The sequence below is a fragment of the Python bivittatus genome, unplaced genomic scaffold (genome assembly GCF_059951505.1).
Source record: "Python bivittatus isolate LINGU-HERP-01145 unplaced genomic scaffold, Pbiv_v1 ctg000220_np1212, whole genome shotgun sequence".
Lineage (NCBI taxonomy): Eukaryota > Metazoa > Chordata > Lepidosauria > Squamata > Pythonidae > Python > Python bivittatus.
In genome coordinates, this window is record NW_028277048.1 from 4557557 (window position 1) to 4576587 (window position 19031).

Sequence of the window (19031 nt, forward strand, 5' to 3'; positions counted from 1 at the left end):
GGCATGCTGATCTTGTATCACACTGTTCTACTAATGGCCGTATGGTATTGTTATACTATGATACACGTTTATCTGTTTGTAACTAAGACACTTTGCCCATTTATTTACTGCTTCCCCAACCTGGTGCCCTCTTAGTATCCTGGGGCCTAGACACATTCTGGAATTCCCAGCCAGTTCTGGCTAGGATTGATTGGAGTTAAGTTGCAGTACACTTGGAGGGTACCCAAGGTGGTCACAATGAATGAGATTTGGGGCTTTTATTCAGCAGTCAGTTAGGAAGCCAGGCAATGAGTTCTGGGTTCCCCCCTCCATTTTACTTCACACAGTATGATAAAACAGGGCTGGGGACAAGTAATGGAGGCTGGCTGCCAGAACCTCAAACTGCAGCCATTATCTACCTCTCCCCAGGATCCAAGGCCAGCCCAGCTTCATACCATGCACTCGGTTAATCTCAGAGCCAAGCAGCAGAATCTCATCAGCAAGCCTTTGAGCTGTCGGCAGCACTTCTGTGTGGTGGGCACTGATCAGGTACTGCACAAACTTCTGTAGCTGATCCCGGTTCATTTGGGACAATGTCTCCGAGATAGGCAGGCGCAGCTCCACCTGGTGGGCATGCCGGATGCGATGTAGGGACAGAGCCACCACGTGGGCACAGTAGAAGATGTCCCGATTGTCACAGGCACAGCTCACCGACGTGATTTTGCAGCGGTCAAAACTGATGGAGACATGATAACTGTGCTCTGGCTCACTGGGGCCTGGCGGTTCTGTCACAATACCACTCAGGTGGAAACCTGTGCATTCAGGAAGAAAGACAAACACCAGCGGTGAGTTTACAATTCAACTGCCTGGAGCAAAAGTCCAAACAAATTTAGAAGACTGACATGAAGGAACAGCAACTATGATCACTGTTACTAGTGGAGCGGGCACGGATGGATCGGATTCTGAGGTATAGTTAGGGGGTCAAATCTTAGGACCCTGAAGTAATGCCACAAAAGCTGACCCACTGCCCATGCTGGGAGAGTCATCTACAGAAGCATTAACACCAACTCTGCAATGAACAGAAACTGAAAGACTAACCAGGAATCTGACCCACAAGGGAACCAGACTGTTTTGGAAATAAACAGCTCAATCATAATGCAAGTCTTACTGAGATAGTATTCCCAATCCAGCAGGTTGTCTAGATGTGGGCTTTAAAGTGAAGCACATCAACCCTCCCCAAAGAAGATGAAATCATATCCCTCCCAATTGGGAGCTTGTTCAGAGCTGCTCTCCAATGTATCTCCAACTGAGTACTTCTGGAAGGGGTACTGGATAAGTGGCACACACCCAAATAAAAGGAGTGGAGGCAGAGGCCTCAGAACAGGGCCACAGGAGAGGCTGCTGGATTGTACTGACCAAGCAGATGAGTCATATCTAATGAAAGTGGGCACCCTCATTAAACCAGTTGGGCACAAGGCCACACCCCCAACTCTGCTGTGTCACTCCAAAGAAAGGATCCTCTGCTAGTACTGCCAGCTTGATACGGGTGACTCATTAACTGCCTGATCGGGACCTACACCCAGGTGAGACTTGCCCTTACCTCTAGGGCAGGAGAGTCACTGGCTATATTTGGAGTTACTATAAATAGAAAAGGGAACTTCCAGAGGAAAAAGTACATCTGAGGTAGCCAAGCATAATCAACCCCCTCATCATGGAAATGAAAAACGCAGATCCACGGCTTTAAAAAATTACTTTTATGCTAGCACAGTCCAGGCATGATACAATACACCACACTGGGAGGAAAAAACAAAATCTAGGGTGTACATGAATGTTCCAAGTAAGTTGAGGCATATGGCTTGATGGATCTGAATATATCACATGAACTGTTTGGGTAATTTGTCTATAACACACTTGCTAAAACAGCCAATGCTGTGCTAAAAATATGTAAATCTTTGGTGCAGCAACATGAAGAGTATTGGGTATCTTTATGTGAATGATCTTTGGACATATTACTTCTGTTTTAAAATACAAAGATAGCATATTCTTAAAAGGTTCTTGCACTGAAACTGCAAAATTAAATGCTATTACTCACGATTTCTATTAACCTTACTTAAGTATATAAAAGACTGGACCCTAACATATTTTCTCCTGAATAATACTTCCTTCAAGACTGATATGCTTAGGAATAGACTCATCTGCACCAATAAAAATACCACTTGTATTAGTTTGCAATTCCAAATGTTGTCCTGCTCAACAGGTATAGTCTTCTACCGCTGTATCTCCAATTTAAGACCCAAAATATGTCCTGAGCTTCAATGTCCATCATTCTCAACTAACACACCTGTATTTGCTTCCTATCACATCAGAAAAGCATCAGGTCAACATGAATAAGGAACAACTTAAAGTAGCGGAGAAGCTGCATAGGACAAGAAATGTCTAAGCTGAAGAGGTATATCCCCAATGGAGTTTCTAAAGGACCAGTCTTGGGGCCTATTTGACTAATATTTTATTGGTGAAACACACACTATGTAATGAAACCTAGAGGACAGGAAGTTATAGGCCTTTCTTTTCCTCTAGAGTTAGGATGAATGGATGATTTCATCAAGCAGAATGAAAGGCACAGAATGAAACCCACATATTCTGGAACTACCACATTTTAAATGATTATCATAGAATTGGTCATATGAAAATAATAGATGAAGAAAGAACTGAATCTTGCTCAGTCACACAGTGACTATGAGCAAACAGTATCATGTAGCTGCAAAGTATGGATATGTCATTCTTGGCTACCCAAGGTGGAGTACTTTCAGGAAGCATTCATATGTCTGTACAGGCTCTCGCAAAAGCTCATCGGGAGTGTAGTTCTGGTTCCTCATTTTCAAAGAAAAAGAATTTCAGCTAGAGCAGGTGCAAAGAGGAGCCAACTAGTATACTTATAGGAAGGATTAAGCTAAAGAATAATGATTCAAAGGAAGCTAAGATAATGATACTGCAAAAAAGTACTAACTAAAATGTAATTAATAAATTTAGACCAGAAACTTGGAGTTGTAAACATGCAGTGATGTTCAATTTTACCAAATAATTATTTCCATCTTTTGGCCACTATCTTGCATCTGGCTCTACCTCTTCAGCTATCATGTTGTACTTCCCTCTGTTTGGGGGATCTTGGATTATATAGTAAAAACAACGAACAAGAAGATGACTAAGTCTGCATACCCAGCACTGGGACACAGAACTGGAAACAGGAAATAGATTTTAAAGTTAATGGAGAAACAATGACCATTCAACTGCTCATAAAATAGTCCAATATTCATCATGCAGCTCTTATTATTATTTACCGAGCTAAAGGAAAACAAGATTTTAAGTTTTTGTAATATTAGGATCTAGCTCTGCTGCCAAACAAATAGGAACTGAGCATTGCAGAGTTCGCTCTAATTAAGAGACTGATTGTGTTAGTTGGTGTAGGAGAAACATATTATAGAGATCTTTGGAGAATTACATTATTTTAATTACTTAGAGCATATTTTTTAAAACAGTTATATTTTTAAAAAGGCATTTAAATGTGCAAATTCAAATTCTTAACAATTGTACCAACAACTGAAAGTCCAAATAACGAGTGTTCGTTTTGCCTTAAAGTTGCAGGGTTTTACTGTTGCTTTTAAAGACAGTGGAATGTTTAAGACGAAAGGGCACATCCCACTGGCACCAGGGGCCTTTAACAAGATTATCTCTAAGCATGAAAAACTGATGCAGTAAGCTGTGACAAGAGGCTTATTATTCAGGTTTATACCATATCCACATGGGGGGGTGCTATAAGCCCACAGACCTCTCTGTATATATTCCTATAGTTATTCTTTGGAGATGGGGAAGTTACAAAATAATCGAAAAAATGGATCTAAAACCAGATTATGCAATCATTTAGTACAAGAGTTTGGGACCACACTGTTTCAACTTTTGCATATTTATGTTCCAGGATTTCAGTTTAGAAAGAGATCCGCTATGTACTGTAATAATTTGTGGAAGCACTGTGTAAAATGGACAAATGTGGAATGGACTGTGTGGGCTGTGTATGCTACAGATGAAATAATTCTTTCTACAATTGGAGGCAAGAAAAATATAACTCTCCAGAAATCAAGCCACCATTTTCAATTTCATATTAAAAACTAGTATTTTCTCAAGTATATTTACAACTGTTAGGGTTTGGTACTAGAGCAAAATATTACCTTTTCTTCCCTTTCCCCTTCCAAGCAGCAACATGTACAGTGCTATAAAATATTAATGTGATCCATTTTTATTCTGTGTCATTGGAGCATCAGTAACCATGTTTGGATGACATGGCTCCAGCTTGTTTCAATGAACTGCATTCAGGAGCCCTTGGGCATATTTGGAGCTAACCTTAAGCAAGTCCTGCTATGCCAAAACAGGCCCAATTAAAAACTTCAGAATAACAGCCTTCAACATTTTAACTTTTAGGGTTTTTTTCCAAAAAGAAAATGTGTTTTGATCTGTTTCAAACGCAGAGTGTATTCAAAACATTTAACATGCAAGCAGCCCTGCAAAACTAGCTTTTCCCTCATTTTGAGTACTGGTATCACAAAGCTAAAGCGTGAATAATTTGAATGCATAATGCAGACTAGAGTCACTGGAGAAGGTCCTGATGCTTGAAAAAATGCATGGCAGTCGAAAAAGAGACTGACAGAAAACAAGGAGGCTAGATAAATCACTGATGACACACATTTGAGCTTAGAAGAGGTCAAAGAAACACTGAAAGACTGTCCCAGAGAAATTATGTTTGTCAGGACTCAAAGAGCCAGAAACAGCTGAACAACAACAATCATTTTTTTACTATTGCCAAAAATCAACCTTTCTTAAAAGAATTTATTCTGTTTAACATAAAAAAATGGAGTATGTACAATAGAGTAAGCTGCCATGAATTTGTCACTGGTAGAAGTGAAAGGAGAGCAAATTACTTTTGCTCTATCAATTATCTTTTAACAATATATTATTTGATTCTTGCTTTTTTAATGGCAGGCTAAATATAGACAATAGTAGCATGCAATTTGCAATTGAAACACCAGATCTTGTCAGCTGCAGAAGCTATTCTTTCCTTAGGTAAAGACTGAAAAATAAGATTTCATACTCTGAAACATTTTGCATCAGGTCCATAATAGTCCCTTCATATAATTCATTACACTGCATTTCTCTTGAATTCTGAACTTTCTGAAGCCCAAATTGGGAATACACACATACACTCCAACTCTTCTGCCAACTGGCTACAAAAAATCTCACTTTTAGGTCTGACTTCTTAAATGCATCCTACTGCATGAAAGTCTGAGAACTGGAAGGGTAATTGCTGATTATACCACTAGGCACTTTTTCCACCATACATCACAGCTTATGATGGGTAAAAGACCTGGTAGCTAAAGTGCAGCCATCCAGAATCTGAGAATTAACAAGAGAGGTGCTATGAAACAACTGCTTCGACTACTATATTTATGGTAGGGAACTATTTATTGCAAATTAGATTTAAATTTTGGAAGTGTTTTGTTTTCAGTCAAATTTCATTAAGTGCCCTGACTTAGGTAATCTGGAAATCCAACTGCAAAATGTTTTGTAAAATGCACTTGCTTTTACAATGGGATTGTGCAATGGCTCCAACATGCCTTCTACTGAAGGCTAGTGAATGAGGGGTCCAAACTTTTAAGATAGATGGGATCAAACCAAAGGGCTCATATGTCAATCAAAGTCAAAAGAGAACACATCAAATTTAGCAGGACCTTGGCCTGCTACTGCACTGTCAATCATTGCCCTAAAGCAGTCAGGTCAGGGAACAAAAACCATCTGCTGAGGTCCTGTTAAATGCCATAAGAAATGCAGACTTGCTTTTGTAGAATGAATAGTGCAATCTAAGAGGAATCCCGCCATTTTCTCATTACTTTGCAGAGCTGTTACCTGTACTTCAGAAATACTAAATCTGCAAGGCTTAAAGCTAGCCTAGAGATGAGAAAGCTTTCTGAGCATCTCTCAGAGGAGTTCTTGCAGTGAATTCAAATGCTGTGCATCCTTTGTTATTTTGTTGCAAGATAATCTTTTGGCCAGGATTAAGAATTATTCATACAAGCATATATAACATGCAGCAACTCTTACCTAGAGGCATAAATCATGTCCACCTAAAAGTACTGTTTTGAGGCACTACAACAGCTTTGCAGAATTTGAGTAGATGTAACGTGCAATTAAATGAAACAGGCATGGAAGAGGATTTGCAATCAGTGAACGGTTGCAGCTGAGCTGTCACTTAGACAGGGAGCTGACTTTAAATGGACAGCCAGACACAGAAAGCAACCAAAAATTGGTGTCAACTGCAGAATCAGGCAGCTCCCAAACTTCAGTTGCAGATGGGTCGCTGACCATGAAGGTTCCATTCAGGAGGTATGGCTAATACATAATTCTGCTATGGGCTTTCATGAAATTTGAAGGTTGAGGATCACTACTGGAAAATTCTATCGTCTCACTGAATTTCTGCAACATAAGGACATGTTTCCTTTTGCCTGCCTTGATACTATTTTGAGTCAATTTCACTGGAGAAGTGGAAATCTGTCTCCTGTCAGCAAAAGTAAAAGACCCCAAACTCTGGTAGAGGGTTACACTAAAACCTTTACCAAATGTCCACCCTTGTGGTCTCCAGGTTGGACTTCAACTTCTCTCCTTACTAATCAGCATGAACAGAGTTTTAAATACTGAATTTCCTCACCACCACCCTGTTTTGGCTATAACCAGTACTAAGTAGAAGAGAAGGTCAAATATGTTTTAGACAAGTCTTACATAACCCCATGTTCTTCAGATATGTTGGGCCTCCCCCTCTCATAATTCTGAACCAGTGCTGGCCAAACATATGGTCTCAAACTAGACAAATGGATGGAGGTTAGAGCTATCAATAGCAACTAGTCTTGAATCAAATGCTGGACTGTATAGGCCTTTTTTCTAATACAGCCAGTCTTTTTTTCTTCTGACTATATCAACTGGGATGTACAGAAAGTGGAGAGCACCAAGCTGTGGAAAAACCTGTTAGCCTTTACAGAACCAGGCCTACCTACCAAGGACCTCCTTGTGTAAACTAATAGTTATCTTAAAACACTCAATTGCCAAAGTTTCCCATGAGACATATAAAGCTAACTTCTGAGTAAACTCATACAGAATGCACCATAAAGAACACCAAGATCATAGGGCATAGGATGAGTCTTTAAACAATCTACATGCTAATTTCTATATGATCATATTTATGAAGCACATTTCAAGTATTCAATGTGCTGGATGTATTAACTCAGTAATCCTTACAATCACCTCATGTTCAGTCACCTCATGTTCAATCACCTCAGTATCAGCCTCATGTTGTAAGAAGGTGGGTGAGCACAAGAGAAAAATGGATTGCTTAAAGCCACTAAGCAAATTTACAGCTACAATGCAAGAGGAACCATTTCCTGCTATACAGCTCCCACTCTAAGCCACTTCATCAGCTTTCCACAAAATACTCTTTGTTGAACAAGTTTTTAACATAACAGTACTAAAATATGACCTTGGATTTCATGACACAATGCTATCTGTTAGGCTCTAGTAGTTTCCCAAAGCGCTGAAGAATTTATGGAGTGTTGCAGTGAAGAAGACGTACAATGTTGGCCTTTCTTTTTACTAGTGGAAAATGACTTGGTGTCAGCTTCAAAGCGTGGAGGGGACAAGAAAGAGAGGGGAATGCAACTCCACAATCAGGTGGTAGCTATCCAAGACCAGAAACCTGAGCAATCTGTTGGTTACAATTGGGTCTGCGTCTCATATATCAACTGGGATGTACAGAAAGTGGAGAGCACCAAGCCGTGGAAAAACTCCTTAGCCTTAATAGAACCAGAGCTACCTATCAAGAAGAATTTGGGACTCTAACCCTCCATAGGATGCTTAAAAATCTGCTTGCTTGCTTATACAGGAAATAGAGATAAGTGACTGTAGCTTAGGCAGGTAGGATATTATGAGTTCAAACTGAAGCAAAAAAGAAAAGAGATTCAGAAACGTGCAACAGCTATAAATCCACTGAGAGCACAGTTGCTGTTAACATGTTTTATGGGAAAAACTGAGCAAATCCAAATGTTATATTATCTAAAGGATTGTCCTCTCCCATTTTGTTTCAGAACACCACAACATTCATCTATTAAAGCACATGCAATTTTAATAGTTATTGATATAAACAAAGAAAGCCAGTTTGGTGTAGTGGTTAAGGCACCAGGCTAGAAACCAGAAGACCATGAGTTCTAGTCCCGTACCTTAGACACAAAGCCAACTGGGGGACCTTGAGCCAGTCACTCTCTCTCAATCCTAGGAAGTAGGCAAGGGCACACCACTTCTGAAAACTTGCCAAGAAAACTGCAGGGACTTGTCCAGGCAGTCACCAGGAACCAAGCCTGAGTTGAAAGTACCAAAAAATTAAATAAACAAAAGAGCTAGCACATCACCCACCATACAAGGCATCTCCTAACAAAACTTCTGCAGCACTTCCAACCATTTCTGAAAACATAAGTACTTGAAAATGTCAGAGGTTTTCATACTCTCAGAGCAAGATACATAGAACAGATCTAATCTCCAAAGAAGAATTTCAGGGACTAGTTCATACACAATCTGGGAATTCAAGGGAATAGTTCAAGTGTGTACTCAAGAACAAGGAACTATAGGACAGGAAAAGTCCAAACTGACACAAGAGGAACAAAAATCAGTGTAGATATTAATATTAATCTCAGCTCTATGTGGCCTATAGGTGTTAAGACAACCCATGTCAATCAGCTAAGAAGCTTCCATATTTCTACTTCCATATTTCCTCCTATATTCATGCAATTTACATACGGACAAAAACAGGCAGCTGCTTTGCAGTATGAGGTCTCGGTGGAAAGACGTCTCAGTGAAAACCTCATGACCCACAGTTTCTATCTCTGTAAGCATTTAGAAGGGCCACAGAAAAGCAGCTGAATAACATGTTCCCAAGAATTCTATGTGGGCTGGAGGGGATACCAGATACCACATACCAGAATCACCACCATGCTGTAAAAGGAAAGCACTCATCAGTATACTAAGCCTGATTTACTATATGCTTCACAAGGACATCTTTAAAAAAATCAGACTGCATTTTTAGATCTGTTTACTTGGGAGTAAGCTCTTTTGAACTTTCTGGGAGTTTTGAGTAGGCATGCATAGGAGTGAGTTACAACCCTTTTTATAATCAACTGTGATATTTGAAACAATATATAATTGTCCAGCAAGCTGTTTTTTCAGAGAGGGACATGACATCTCTGGGCTAAAAACGTGTAAGTTTTTCTGGATAAAGACTGCATTTGGTTTTTGAGTGACATGGCAGGACCTGCACTCCAAAAAGTAATGGAAAGGGCCACAACAAGTACTAGATTTGATTTCATTGACATGTCATTAAAGTTGTAGTTAATATAAATACTCTCCAATGATGTACAGTATTTAATCATGTTCCTTCACATTCAAATTATAATTTAATAACTACTTTAGGGAACCTCAGGCAGCTCTGTGAGCTGTGGCTCTGGAGCCCTCAGGTTGAACATTTCTGCTTTAGATTCTTGGATCCAAAACCAGAGGTCAGCTGAGGGAGTTATAAGAAATTCCCAGATGAATTTCCATCATTATGGCAGTAGGCAGACTCAGCAACATTTGGGCTCCAACTTGCTTTAATATACAAAAAGAATGAGGAGGAGAGCAAAGGCTCTTTGTTCTACAGTGTAGGTGGGTATTTTGGCCATTTATAGGGGCCTATCCTACAGAGCTCACTTACAGAAGTCCATAAACAAGAGCACAAGCAAGCTCTATTTATTGTTAATACCTGTGGAGCTTTAGTCTTCTGCAGTTAAAACACTAGAAATTACTTAACAGAAACCTCTGTAATGTGAGAGAATGAAAAAGATTTTCTTGATGGACAGAGATCTCTTCTCCTCCTCCAGCAGAAGACCAATTAGCTGAGCCAAACAGCTCATTTGTCCTGTAACCTCTTTCATAAAGGGTCCAATAAACAGCAACAATCCTAAAGGATCGTCAGCCAATAATGAAAGTAAAGAAATGTATTTACCAATCAAAATGAGTTCTTGCCTTATCAAACCTCTGTATGCAATCATACATACTGTTTGTTAACTGTACAAGGATAAAATCTGGAATTCGGCAATATGAGGAATTCTGTTCTTATTCAAAGAAGACTGACCTAGATGGTTCCTCAAAGCTGCATGGCAGCAGATGTTGGGGGGGGCGGGGAAAAGGAAGACTAAACCTGGAAGGTTGCCCAAGTTCAGGAGCAATAGCTATGCGCAGCTTCAGAGCTGAGTCTTTCCATGAGCTACTATGCACGTTAACTGAGGCACAAGCGAGACCTGTTCAGCGTTTCATCATAATTTTCCAGAACACTTTCATTATTCAGTGCACATGGCTATATAGAGAAAGTGCACACTACTCTCCAGTTCTGAGGCATTTCACATCTGAAAACTCAAATGCTACATTCACACATAGCATTAAGCCATGATTTGCTTAATCAGAATTTGTTGCATAAGCAACTGGCTGTATTCATACATTGTGATTTAATTAATCTCTCTCAGATACAAATTTAACAGACATATCCAAGTTGTTTACTTGGTTACAGAATGAAAAGTAGTTTGCCACTGTCTTCTTCCAGGACACTTTGGGACTTCCCAAAATAGTCTACAGCTATCAGACTTCCTAGGGGTCTCCCATCCAAGCCAACTATGCTTAGCTTTTTCAAGATCAAAGTTAGTCAAGTACTCCCAGCCTGAATAATAAATCAGCATTTATATAGGTTGTATATACATGTAATTGACATCAAAGAGGCTGTGGAAGTTCTGATCTAGGGGAATAAACTGTTACAAAGGCAGATGCCTTACGAGGGGCTGTCCTTGTACAACTAGCACACAAAGCAGCAGGTATACCATCATCTTATAGGTTAGTAGAAATTCAGGTCCTACGTAGCAGTAGCCAGGCTGAATGATTCCCTTCTCAGTGCAATAACATTAACTTCCCAATCTGTGGCCTTTAAAAGATAGTTGGTTCTTCTAAACCAGTGTTTCTCAACCCTGGGAACTTTAAGGTACGTGGACTTCGATTCCCAGCAAAGCTGGCTGGGGAATTCTAGGAGCTGAAGTCCACGCATCTTAAAGTTCCCAGGGTTGAGAAACACTGTTCTAAACTTTCAGTGATTCTTTCTGATTGCTTCTTTTTGATTTTTAAGACTCTTCTGTCTAATTGCCAAGTAACATACAAGTTGCAGGGGATTTTTTTAAATTGCATGACTTTATTACAAAGCACTTTGATCCCTCACTGAGTTAAAGAATATCCAAAAGAATGTGCAATAAAATAAATAAGATTAGTTTCAACATAAGATTCAAGGGTTTGGGATTTCAAATCTCTATAGCTTTAATCATTACCCCTATATATACTTCAAGAATGACAGTACGACAGAAGTACAGCATTCTGCTCTTTTGATCTCACAAAAGCAAATGCGGTGTTTGGCTGCCCTGTTATTTTGGACACATCAACTGTGATGATGAACTTCCATCTTGAATTCTCATAAAAGAAGTACAATTTTTATACCTGACTACATGCTATTAAAAATCTAACCAAGTTCATTTAAGTACGCATAGCAGTTGGAACCACTAAACATGTTCATTTGTCTGTATTTCTTCATTCTAATTATATACCAAAGAATCAATTCAGATGCATAATGGTTTACAAAACAATCAACAAAAACACGTATATCTTTAAAAAAAATAATTTCAGACTAGACTAAGTCCTCTTATTCAAATGCTTGGAAGCTTATCAATTGCTTTACCACAGCCACAGGTGTACTTATAATTCAGTGTGTAAATGTGATTTTAAAAAAGCCAAATTAAGTTACTTACCAACTTGGAGGACACGGTCAACAGCACCTGACTGTAGCAAATTCAAGCCACGGTTAAAGGGCACACGTGAGTCTCGCTCACCCTCTGGGGGATGATAGCCAAGGGAAGAATACATGCATATTTCTCGTTCACTCCGTGGGAAGGACCAGAACACAATGCGCTTCTGTACAGGTTCTGGGACGCGGGAAAAACGTTCTTCAACCTGTACAAGAGGGTTAAGAAGGAAGACACACTATTAGGAGTTCTAAACTGCTTTGAGCAGGGACCTGAGGCTGTCTTGCCCTGAACCCAAGGTAAACAACCTTTGGGCCATATACAATTCCTCAACCCTATATTGAGTAGCAACAGAGCAGCTCCCAGATGTCCTCACCAAAATTTAGAAGCAAAACCACTGTTTCACAGAATTAAGGGGCAAAACAAATACTAAAAAATCACAAAATAAACACAGTCTTAAATATTTGTCCCTGCCAACTCTGGTTCCAACTCCAGTAATGCCTTTAGAGACCTAAAAAGTAAAGTGCGGTGGTAGACAGGTTATCATCTCCTGTCCTATGTGATGAACCTGTCAGCTGTTCACAGCCACACACCAGATGCATCAACTAGGATCAGACCTTTTCTACTTGAATTATGGTATTTCTTTCAACAGATCTTCAGAATTGCTTTCAGGTTCCAAGTTATAGCACTGCTCTCCCATCCTAGGGCTTTTCATGATGGATTTCTTTGTTACATTAACTTTCTTTTTTCACTTCAATCAGTACTGCCTTGACTGTCATAATCATCAAGAATACTTTGGAGAAAACATACAAGCATGGGATGGAAGAACAAAGGGTAGCATTTCTCGGGTCTGTCCTTATGGGGACAGGCCAGGCAGTGGTCTTGCAAGGCATCCTAGGATTGGAGATAAATACTTCAGCCCCAAGATAAACTTGCACTCCCTTTCCACAGAAGCTTCCAAAGTGGCTAAAAGATCAGATTTCTATAAGATAAGGCCAAAACAGGCTTTCTTCTATGCATTATGCTATATTTTGCCACTCTGGCATATGATTAACAAACCACGCTGAATTGCTAGACTTCAGCATCCAATCAAGTGTGTGGCCAAGGATTTGCAATTCAACCCTTCCTTCCCTTCCGCTCTTCAGAGAAGGGCCAAATACTGAGCTACTTTTACTTCAGGTTGTGTGGGAAGGAGGAGAGAATATGACGGGAAATGAGGAGAGATACTGGAAACCACAAGCCTGTCGCAGGGCTGAAAGAGGAATGCAAACAGCTAAGTGTCCTCCACTATAGGCAAGAAACATAAAACCCACACAGTGGCTAGAGAACAGCTGGTTGCTCAGGAGGTAAAAAGGGAGCCATGCTGAGGTCTGGACTAAGCCTGTCTCCTTTAGCAGCAGTAGCACCCCGGCCTCTCCAAAGCAGTGCGGCTGCGGGGACAGAAAAGGGAGAGGACAGAAAAATGAAGCCTGTGACTTTCTCTGTCTGTGCTAGTCTCCCAGACTGGGGAGCCAAGCTCCCTGTTAGGTTCAGCTTCTCCTTGTGTTGATAGCTCTGGCTGGTTTAGACATTTTGATATTTCAAATAGCTTAAATGCTGTAGTTGGAAACTGATCTTCCACTCCTTGGCCCCTGAGCTGCTTCCCTCATTAGGCCCAGCCACTACCCTTTGGAAAGTGATACCATCCTCCTGGGGGTAGAAAAATGTCCACATGGTTCCCGTACTGCTCCTCCATTCCCTGAATTTACAAGTACTGGGTAGAGCTGACATCTTTTTCCAGCAAGGATACTGCACAACCTAACCAAGATATGAATTGCTGGAGGAATGCAATCCTTAGAAATAACAGGGGTTATTGGTGTTGCAAAGACACTTACAAAAGGGCAACAGAAAGGAGGGCAGAGGGGGAAATAGCATGCACTGAGAAGAGGACAGAGAATTAAGAACACAAAGATAGGGAAATGGTCTTACTGTAGATAGATCTGGTACTTTTGAATACTCAGTTTTACCCCTCCATTTTCCATTATTCCCTACAAGTTCCCTACTTTTCCTTCCACATACAATTTCATTCTGCCACACTGGATTCAAGTTACTACATTTTGTACTACATCACTCATTTTTGCACTTTAGGCTTGTAAGAGTCTTTGACCACTGTCTCTCCATCACACTTTTCTCAATTCTCATCTCACTTCCTCGGGTTTTTACTTCTTATTCAGCCACATTCATATGCAACAAGCTCAAATCCAACAGACAACCATCAAACTCTGGAGGCCTCTGGCATTCCTCCTTCTTCATAAGAACCTGAAGGAAGATTCTACCCACTTGAAGCAAGTTGGAAAAAAAAAGAATTTGCAGCCTTTGCTTGCTTTGCTCCAAGGACAGCCATGCACACAGGGCCTAAATATCAGCTACAAGCTGGTAACAGCAACAAGGAGGGGAGCTTAGCCAGGACATCTTAGTTCCTAGATAGCATGCTGGCTGGAAGATATTGTGGGAGTTGCAGACCAGGTTGGAGAAGAATGATTTAGACAATCATAGACTAGTTCAGACCATACATTCTGCTAAGTCATGATTTGCTTAAGCACTGTTTGTTGAATAAACCAGATTGGCTGGATTCACATATCGGAGTAGGCCATAGCCCCCAGTTTACAAGCTGCAATGGCTGGAGTCACACCACACCACACAACACACCAAAACATGACGAGGGCACAGGAAATGGCATTGAATAAAGGAGGAAGAGCTGCTACCAAGACAATGATCAGACAAATGGGGCTTGAGTCCATTCCAATAAACTAGTTTGAGAAAACATCTTGGACTGGTCTACCTTATAGAGCTGACATCACACTCAAGCTACACTAATACTTAGAACAATTAAGAAAACCAGATTCTGTATGCTAATATGCTAAATGGATTGTTTGATTTTCTTATCTGAGTCCTGTTCAGGTGTAAGCTCTGGCAGGCATATAGGCTCAGCACAAGAGGAGGAGGGGGATCATGGATGAGTGGCACTGTTCTTGTCACCCTTCATACAGGAAGGATGGCCATTTGTCTTACTAGCAAAAATTCTCCATCTAATTTCAAAACACAGTTTTCTATAGGCTTCTGTCAATCTTTGATAGAGAGAAATGCCCTTAGAGGCCAAAACTTTGCCAAGTCTCTTAGGCTGTACTTGATGAATTCAATCTGTGTAAAACTAGATTCTCTGGAATATCACATCACCCATAAGACACATATCCAGCCTCAATATGTCACTGCCTTTCAACAGTCTCCTCCATACAATCACCTTCTTACTGAAGTTTCTTCCTTTTCAATCAGCTCAGATGTCTTAAGTGAACGCTCACATCTTATCCTTGTGCTGAAATATTCTGCTATGACTCCATCCTTCTAGAATCAGGCTTTGCCAGCAGCCTTCTTTCATTCTTCTACATGTAACTTCCTCAGCTAACACTCTATTCTCCCAGTGCTACTTTCATCCTCTGTGCTAATACTGGAAGCAAACAACCTGCCCACTACAGCTAAGAAAAATAATTTTCTTTCAATGCTTCTGCAGAACTATATTTTACATAATCACTCTAAGAATAATGTACAAGTTAGAGTTAGAAGTAGCTTTAGACTTCCCAATATTTGACCAATACTTCTGTCATTCAGGCTATCCTTTAATTACATTCTGATATTATACAATGGCCAAGTTCTGTGTCTTCTGAGAAGGAAAGGGAGCACATTCTTTCTACACAGAGCACTGCCAGATTGAACTAATGGTGTCACATATCTAATATTAATGACAAGAACAAAAGAGGATAGGAAATCTGAATTTTAACTACATTTTCTTGCCTCAGTTGAAAAAGGGAAATGGAATATCTCACTAATTTGGAGGTATAATCAATGCTACCAAATTAGATTTTCTGCACAAACCTCAATGAAATGAACAAGAATGTCATGAAAGCAGTGGCCATGTCTTTCATTGGGTCTAAACAAGAGAACATCCCTGTTGATTTCAACTCATGATTTATCAAGGTCACATTCTGTGCCCTAAACTGCACCACAGCCAATATAACTACATCCCTTATTACAGTAAGATTAATTTCCATTTTGCTACCATAGGAATAGATTCAAAAGAGGGAATATCATAAAAAAAAAATTGCTGAGATTTTGTGTTTTTATAGAGATAGCCACAAATAAGCACATACCAAGGCTGACTTCTTACTGAACCAGGGTGCAAATGAGTTCACCTAGCTCTCTTTAAGCCACAAGTAGGTCCTCTTAGGACAAAACATCACTTCATAATTCTTTTCCCTAGAAGTGTCAGGGGAGGGTATTACAAGAAGCTTGCTTCTAAATGTGTAATGTTCTTTGCATACAGAATGGTCTTAAATGGAAGTGTCTTCCACCATATAAGCTCCATGTTTGCAGTACTAAAAGCCAGACAGAGGCATACCACTTGAGTGAGGATCCAGACAAAGCCAATGGCTACTACTTTGCTAGATTCAAGTCAAAGGTGTTGCAGTCATAATGACAATCCTCATAACTAGCTTAGGATGAGGTACCAGGTTAAAAAGGTAATTTCTTTAAGGGGGTTCTGATTCAGTAATATACCCAACCACTCTACTCAAAAACTGCATGTCCAAATTGAGAAAATTATACAGAAATCACAGCTTTCATCACCTTCCTAATTCTCATCCCCAGCCCAATTTATTATGTGTCATAAAGTTCTCTTGTCTCATGGAGAAACCGATGGTGCAATGGGAGTGTGGGACAAAAAGAAAAAAAAATCATGTTTCTATTCTTACTCTAAACACATACATTGCTGCAGATGGAAAGTTATACCAAACTGCTTAAAAACCATCATGCAACTTGGATCCTTAGATGAGTAAAATTCAAAATTGTTGAACTATCTACCTTACTATCAGAACTGTCAAGGGCTTTTTAAAACAAAGCAGTGAAACTTTGCCCCGGTGAAACTTCTTTTTAAAGCCTCTGATGGAATCTTTCCCAGGCTAAATAATAGTAACAACAACACTTTCCAAACCAGATATCATCTGCATTCTCTCCCATTTCAGGTGTGCACATGCTTTGACTTGGGAAGTTTCATCTGCTGATGTCAGTGACAAGCGACTCTTGTTTGACTAGTTTCCCAGCCCAACACGGAAATTATGCCCTGGTGTCTCCCTGCATGAACTGTAGCTGCTTACAAGGAATGCTTTGCTTGATGGAAAGAAATAACTAAGTTTTGATATCCAAGAATAATGGGTAAGCATGACTCTGTCCAATTTCAAGAAGGGGGCAGAGAGGATAAAGAGAGAAACGCACATGGAACAAGCCAGACTGCTCCCCACCCACCTGCAAGAATATAGAGATTTCACTTTCACTTGGGTTTTGTCCAGACTAGCCCTAGATCTCTCACTATACCATGTCTACTTAGTTTCAACTATCTCCTACTTCTCATGCTTTGTTCCAGAAAAAGCCCTTGGGAAAACAAAAACCTAGTTATCATAACCACTTCCTCCAGACCAAACAGCGTAAGGGCATCATCTTGTGAAGGGACAGCCTGGTACAGGAAAGAAAAGCTAAGAAAACTTGTGGAGGAGAACGGGGGGCGGGGGGGGGGACACAAATAAAAGTTGAACTGAACATATAGGCAAGTTAGGAAAACCAAAAGATATTCATTTAAAGCATCTTCTCCCACTGTAGTTTTGTCCCACTCAAGTTGTCCAATAGCAAGCAAGCCATTAAACAAGATGGGTTCCAAGGAAAAAAGTTATCAATCTGGAAAGAAATGGAGAAATCAAGTAATTGTCACCTAACAAATACACGACCTACCACATTCTGGATAAACCACCTGCCCCCTTCCCTTGCAAAGGCTCTTTTAGAAGGAAGTCTCCTAGAAAGAAAGAAATGATCTCAAGCACAATTAGAACTTGACCCCAAGGAGAGGATGCTACAAGATTACAGATAAAGTAAAATGAAGTATGAATAGACAGCTAGTAGTTTGGCAACAGGAACGGGGCAGGAGGAGAAAAAGAGAGTGAGAAGGTGGTTTTGCCCACAGCTAAGAAGAAAGAGGACAGTCCTTGAAGGAAATTAGGGGGGTGGGGGGCCAAGAATAGAAGGAAAACTGGAGAGAAAGAGAGAGATTAGGCTAGGCTTTGTTCAAGTTACCAACCAACCAGGGGAAGAAAGAAACCTGGCTTTTCCTGCTCCCATGTTTCTAACAGCAACTTGGATGTGCCCAAGTCAGCAGGTGAAGCCTTTCCACATTGTGCACCACCACTCTCTCCACCGTACTAACGGTGTGCACGTCGGCCTATTGTCAGAGGGGCTGCTCCAGGAGCAATTTTAGAAGCTGGCATTTCTAGCTTAGCCTCGGAGGAAGCGATCTTCCAACGCCAGCCCCCGGCTGATGAAAAAAAGGAAAAGAAAAGCCTTTCGACAGGAGTTCAAACGCAGGACGAGAACGCTTTCCTGAGGGTGTGCAGAGTGGCTCCTCTCCCTCACCCTCCAGCAGCCCCACTTGGACTTCGTGGGAAGAAAAGACTTGCAGGCAGCTGTGCGCCCCAGCAGCTCCCTCTGAAGGAGGCGGCGACCGAGGACGCGATTTAAAGAGACTCTCCGGGGCTCTCGCTCCTTCCCGAGGTCCAGCCGGCATCACAGCCGCGGAACGTCAAGGGTGGCCAGGAGGGGAAGCAGAGAGTGGCGCGCTGCCCCGTGGGGATCTGTCCTTCTTCCTCTCACCTGCTCGAAGGCCCAAGTTTCGGCCACTCGCCGGGCGCTCAGGTCCAGAAGCGTCTCGACAGCAGAAGAGGTGGAAGCGGAAGGGGGGGAGGAGGAGGTGGCGGCGCCCGGTCCCGGCCCCGGCCCCGGTCCCGGCTCGGGCTGTTCCCCAGGGGCGCCGCACCTGCGCTTAGCGGGCGGAAGCTCCATAGGCCCGGCCGATCCCCGGCCTCTCCTGAGCACCTTCCCGAAAACCCACCAGCGGCGGCCCGGGCCCAGCCCGGTCAGTTGGTCGTTTCTCTTTCTGTGGGCGGCGGATACGGCCCCTTTAAGGAGCTCCCACAACAATGAGCTCGACGGCGGCTGCTTCCCTGGACCTCCCTTTTCTTTTCGCCC

General features: G+C 41.3%; 1 protein-coding gene across 2 annotated transcripts in view; it reads right to left on the bottom strand.

Moving 5' to 3' along the window:
- The window catches only part of ZSWIM4 (zinc finger SWIM-type containing 4), a 30564-nt gene extending 11533 nt beyond the window's left edge, over positions 1 to 19031 (bottom strand). The window contains exons 1-3 of one of the 2 annotated variants that reach the window (XM_025165199.2): positions 18657 to 19018; positions 11937 to 12138; positions 435 to 791 (exon numbers count right to left, since the gene is read on the bottom strand). In XM_025165199.2, the coding sequence (XP_025020967.1) occupies positions 435 to 791; positions 11937 to 12138; positions 18657 to 18845 (748 nt within the window). In that variant the 5' untranslated portion in view covers positions 18846 to 19018. Of the gene's footprint in view, positions 1 to 434; positions 792 to 11936; positions 12139 to 18656 lie in introns of both variants that reach the window. The other variant, XM_088137694.1, reaches the window with a different exon arrangement.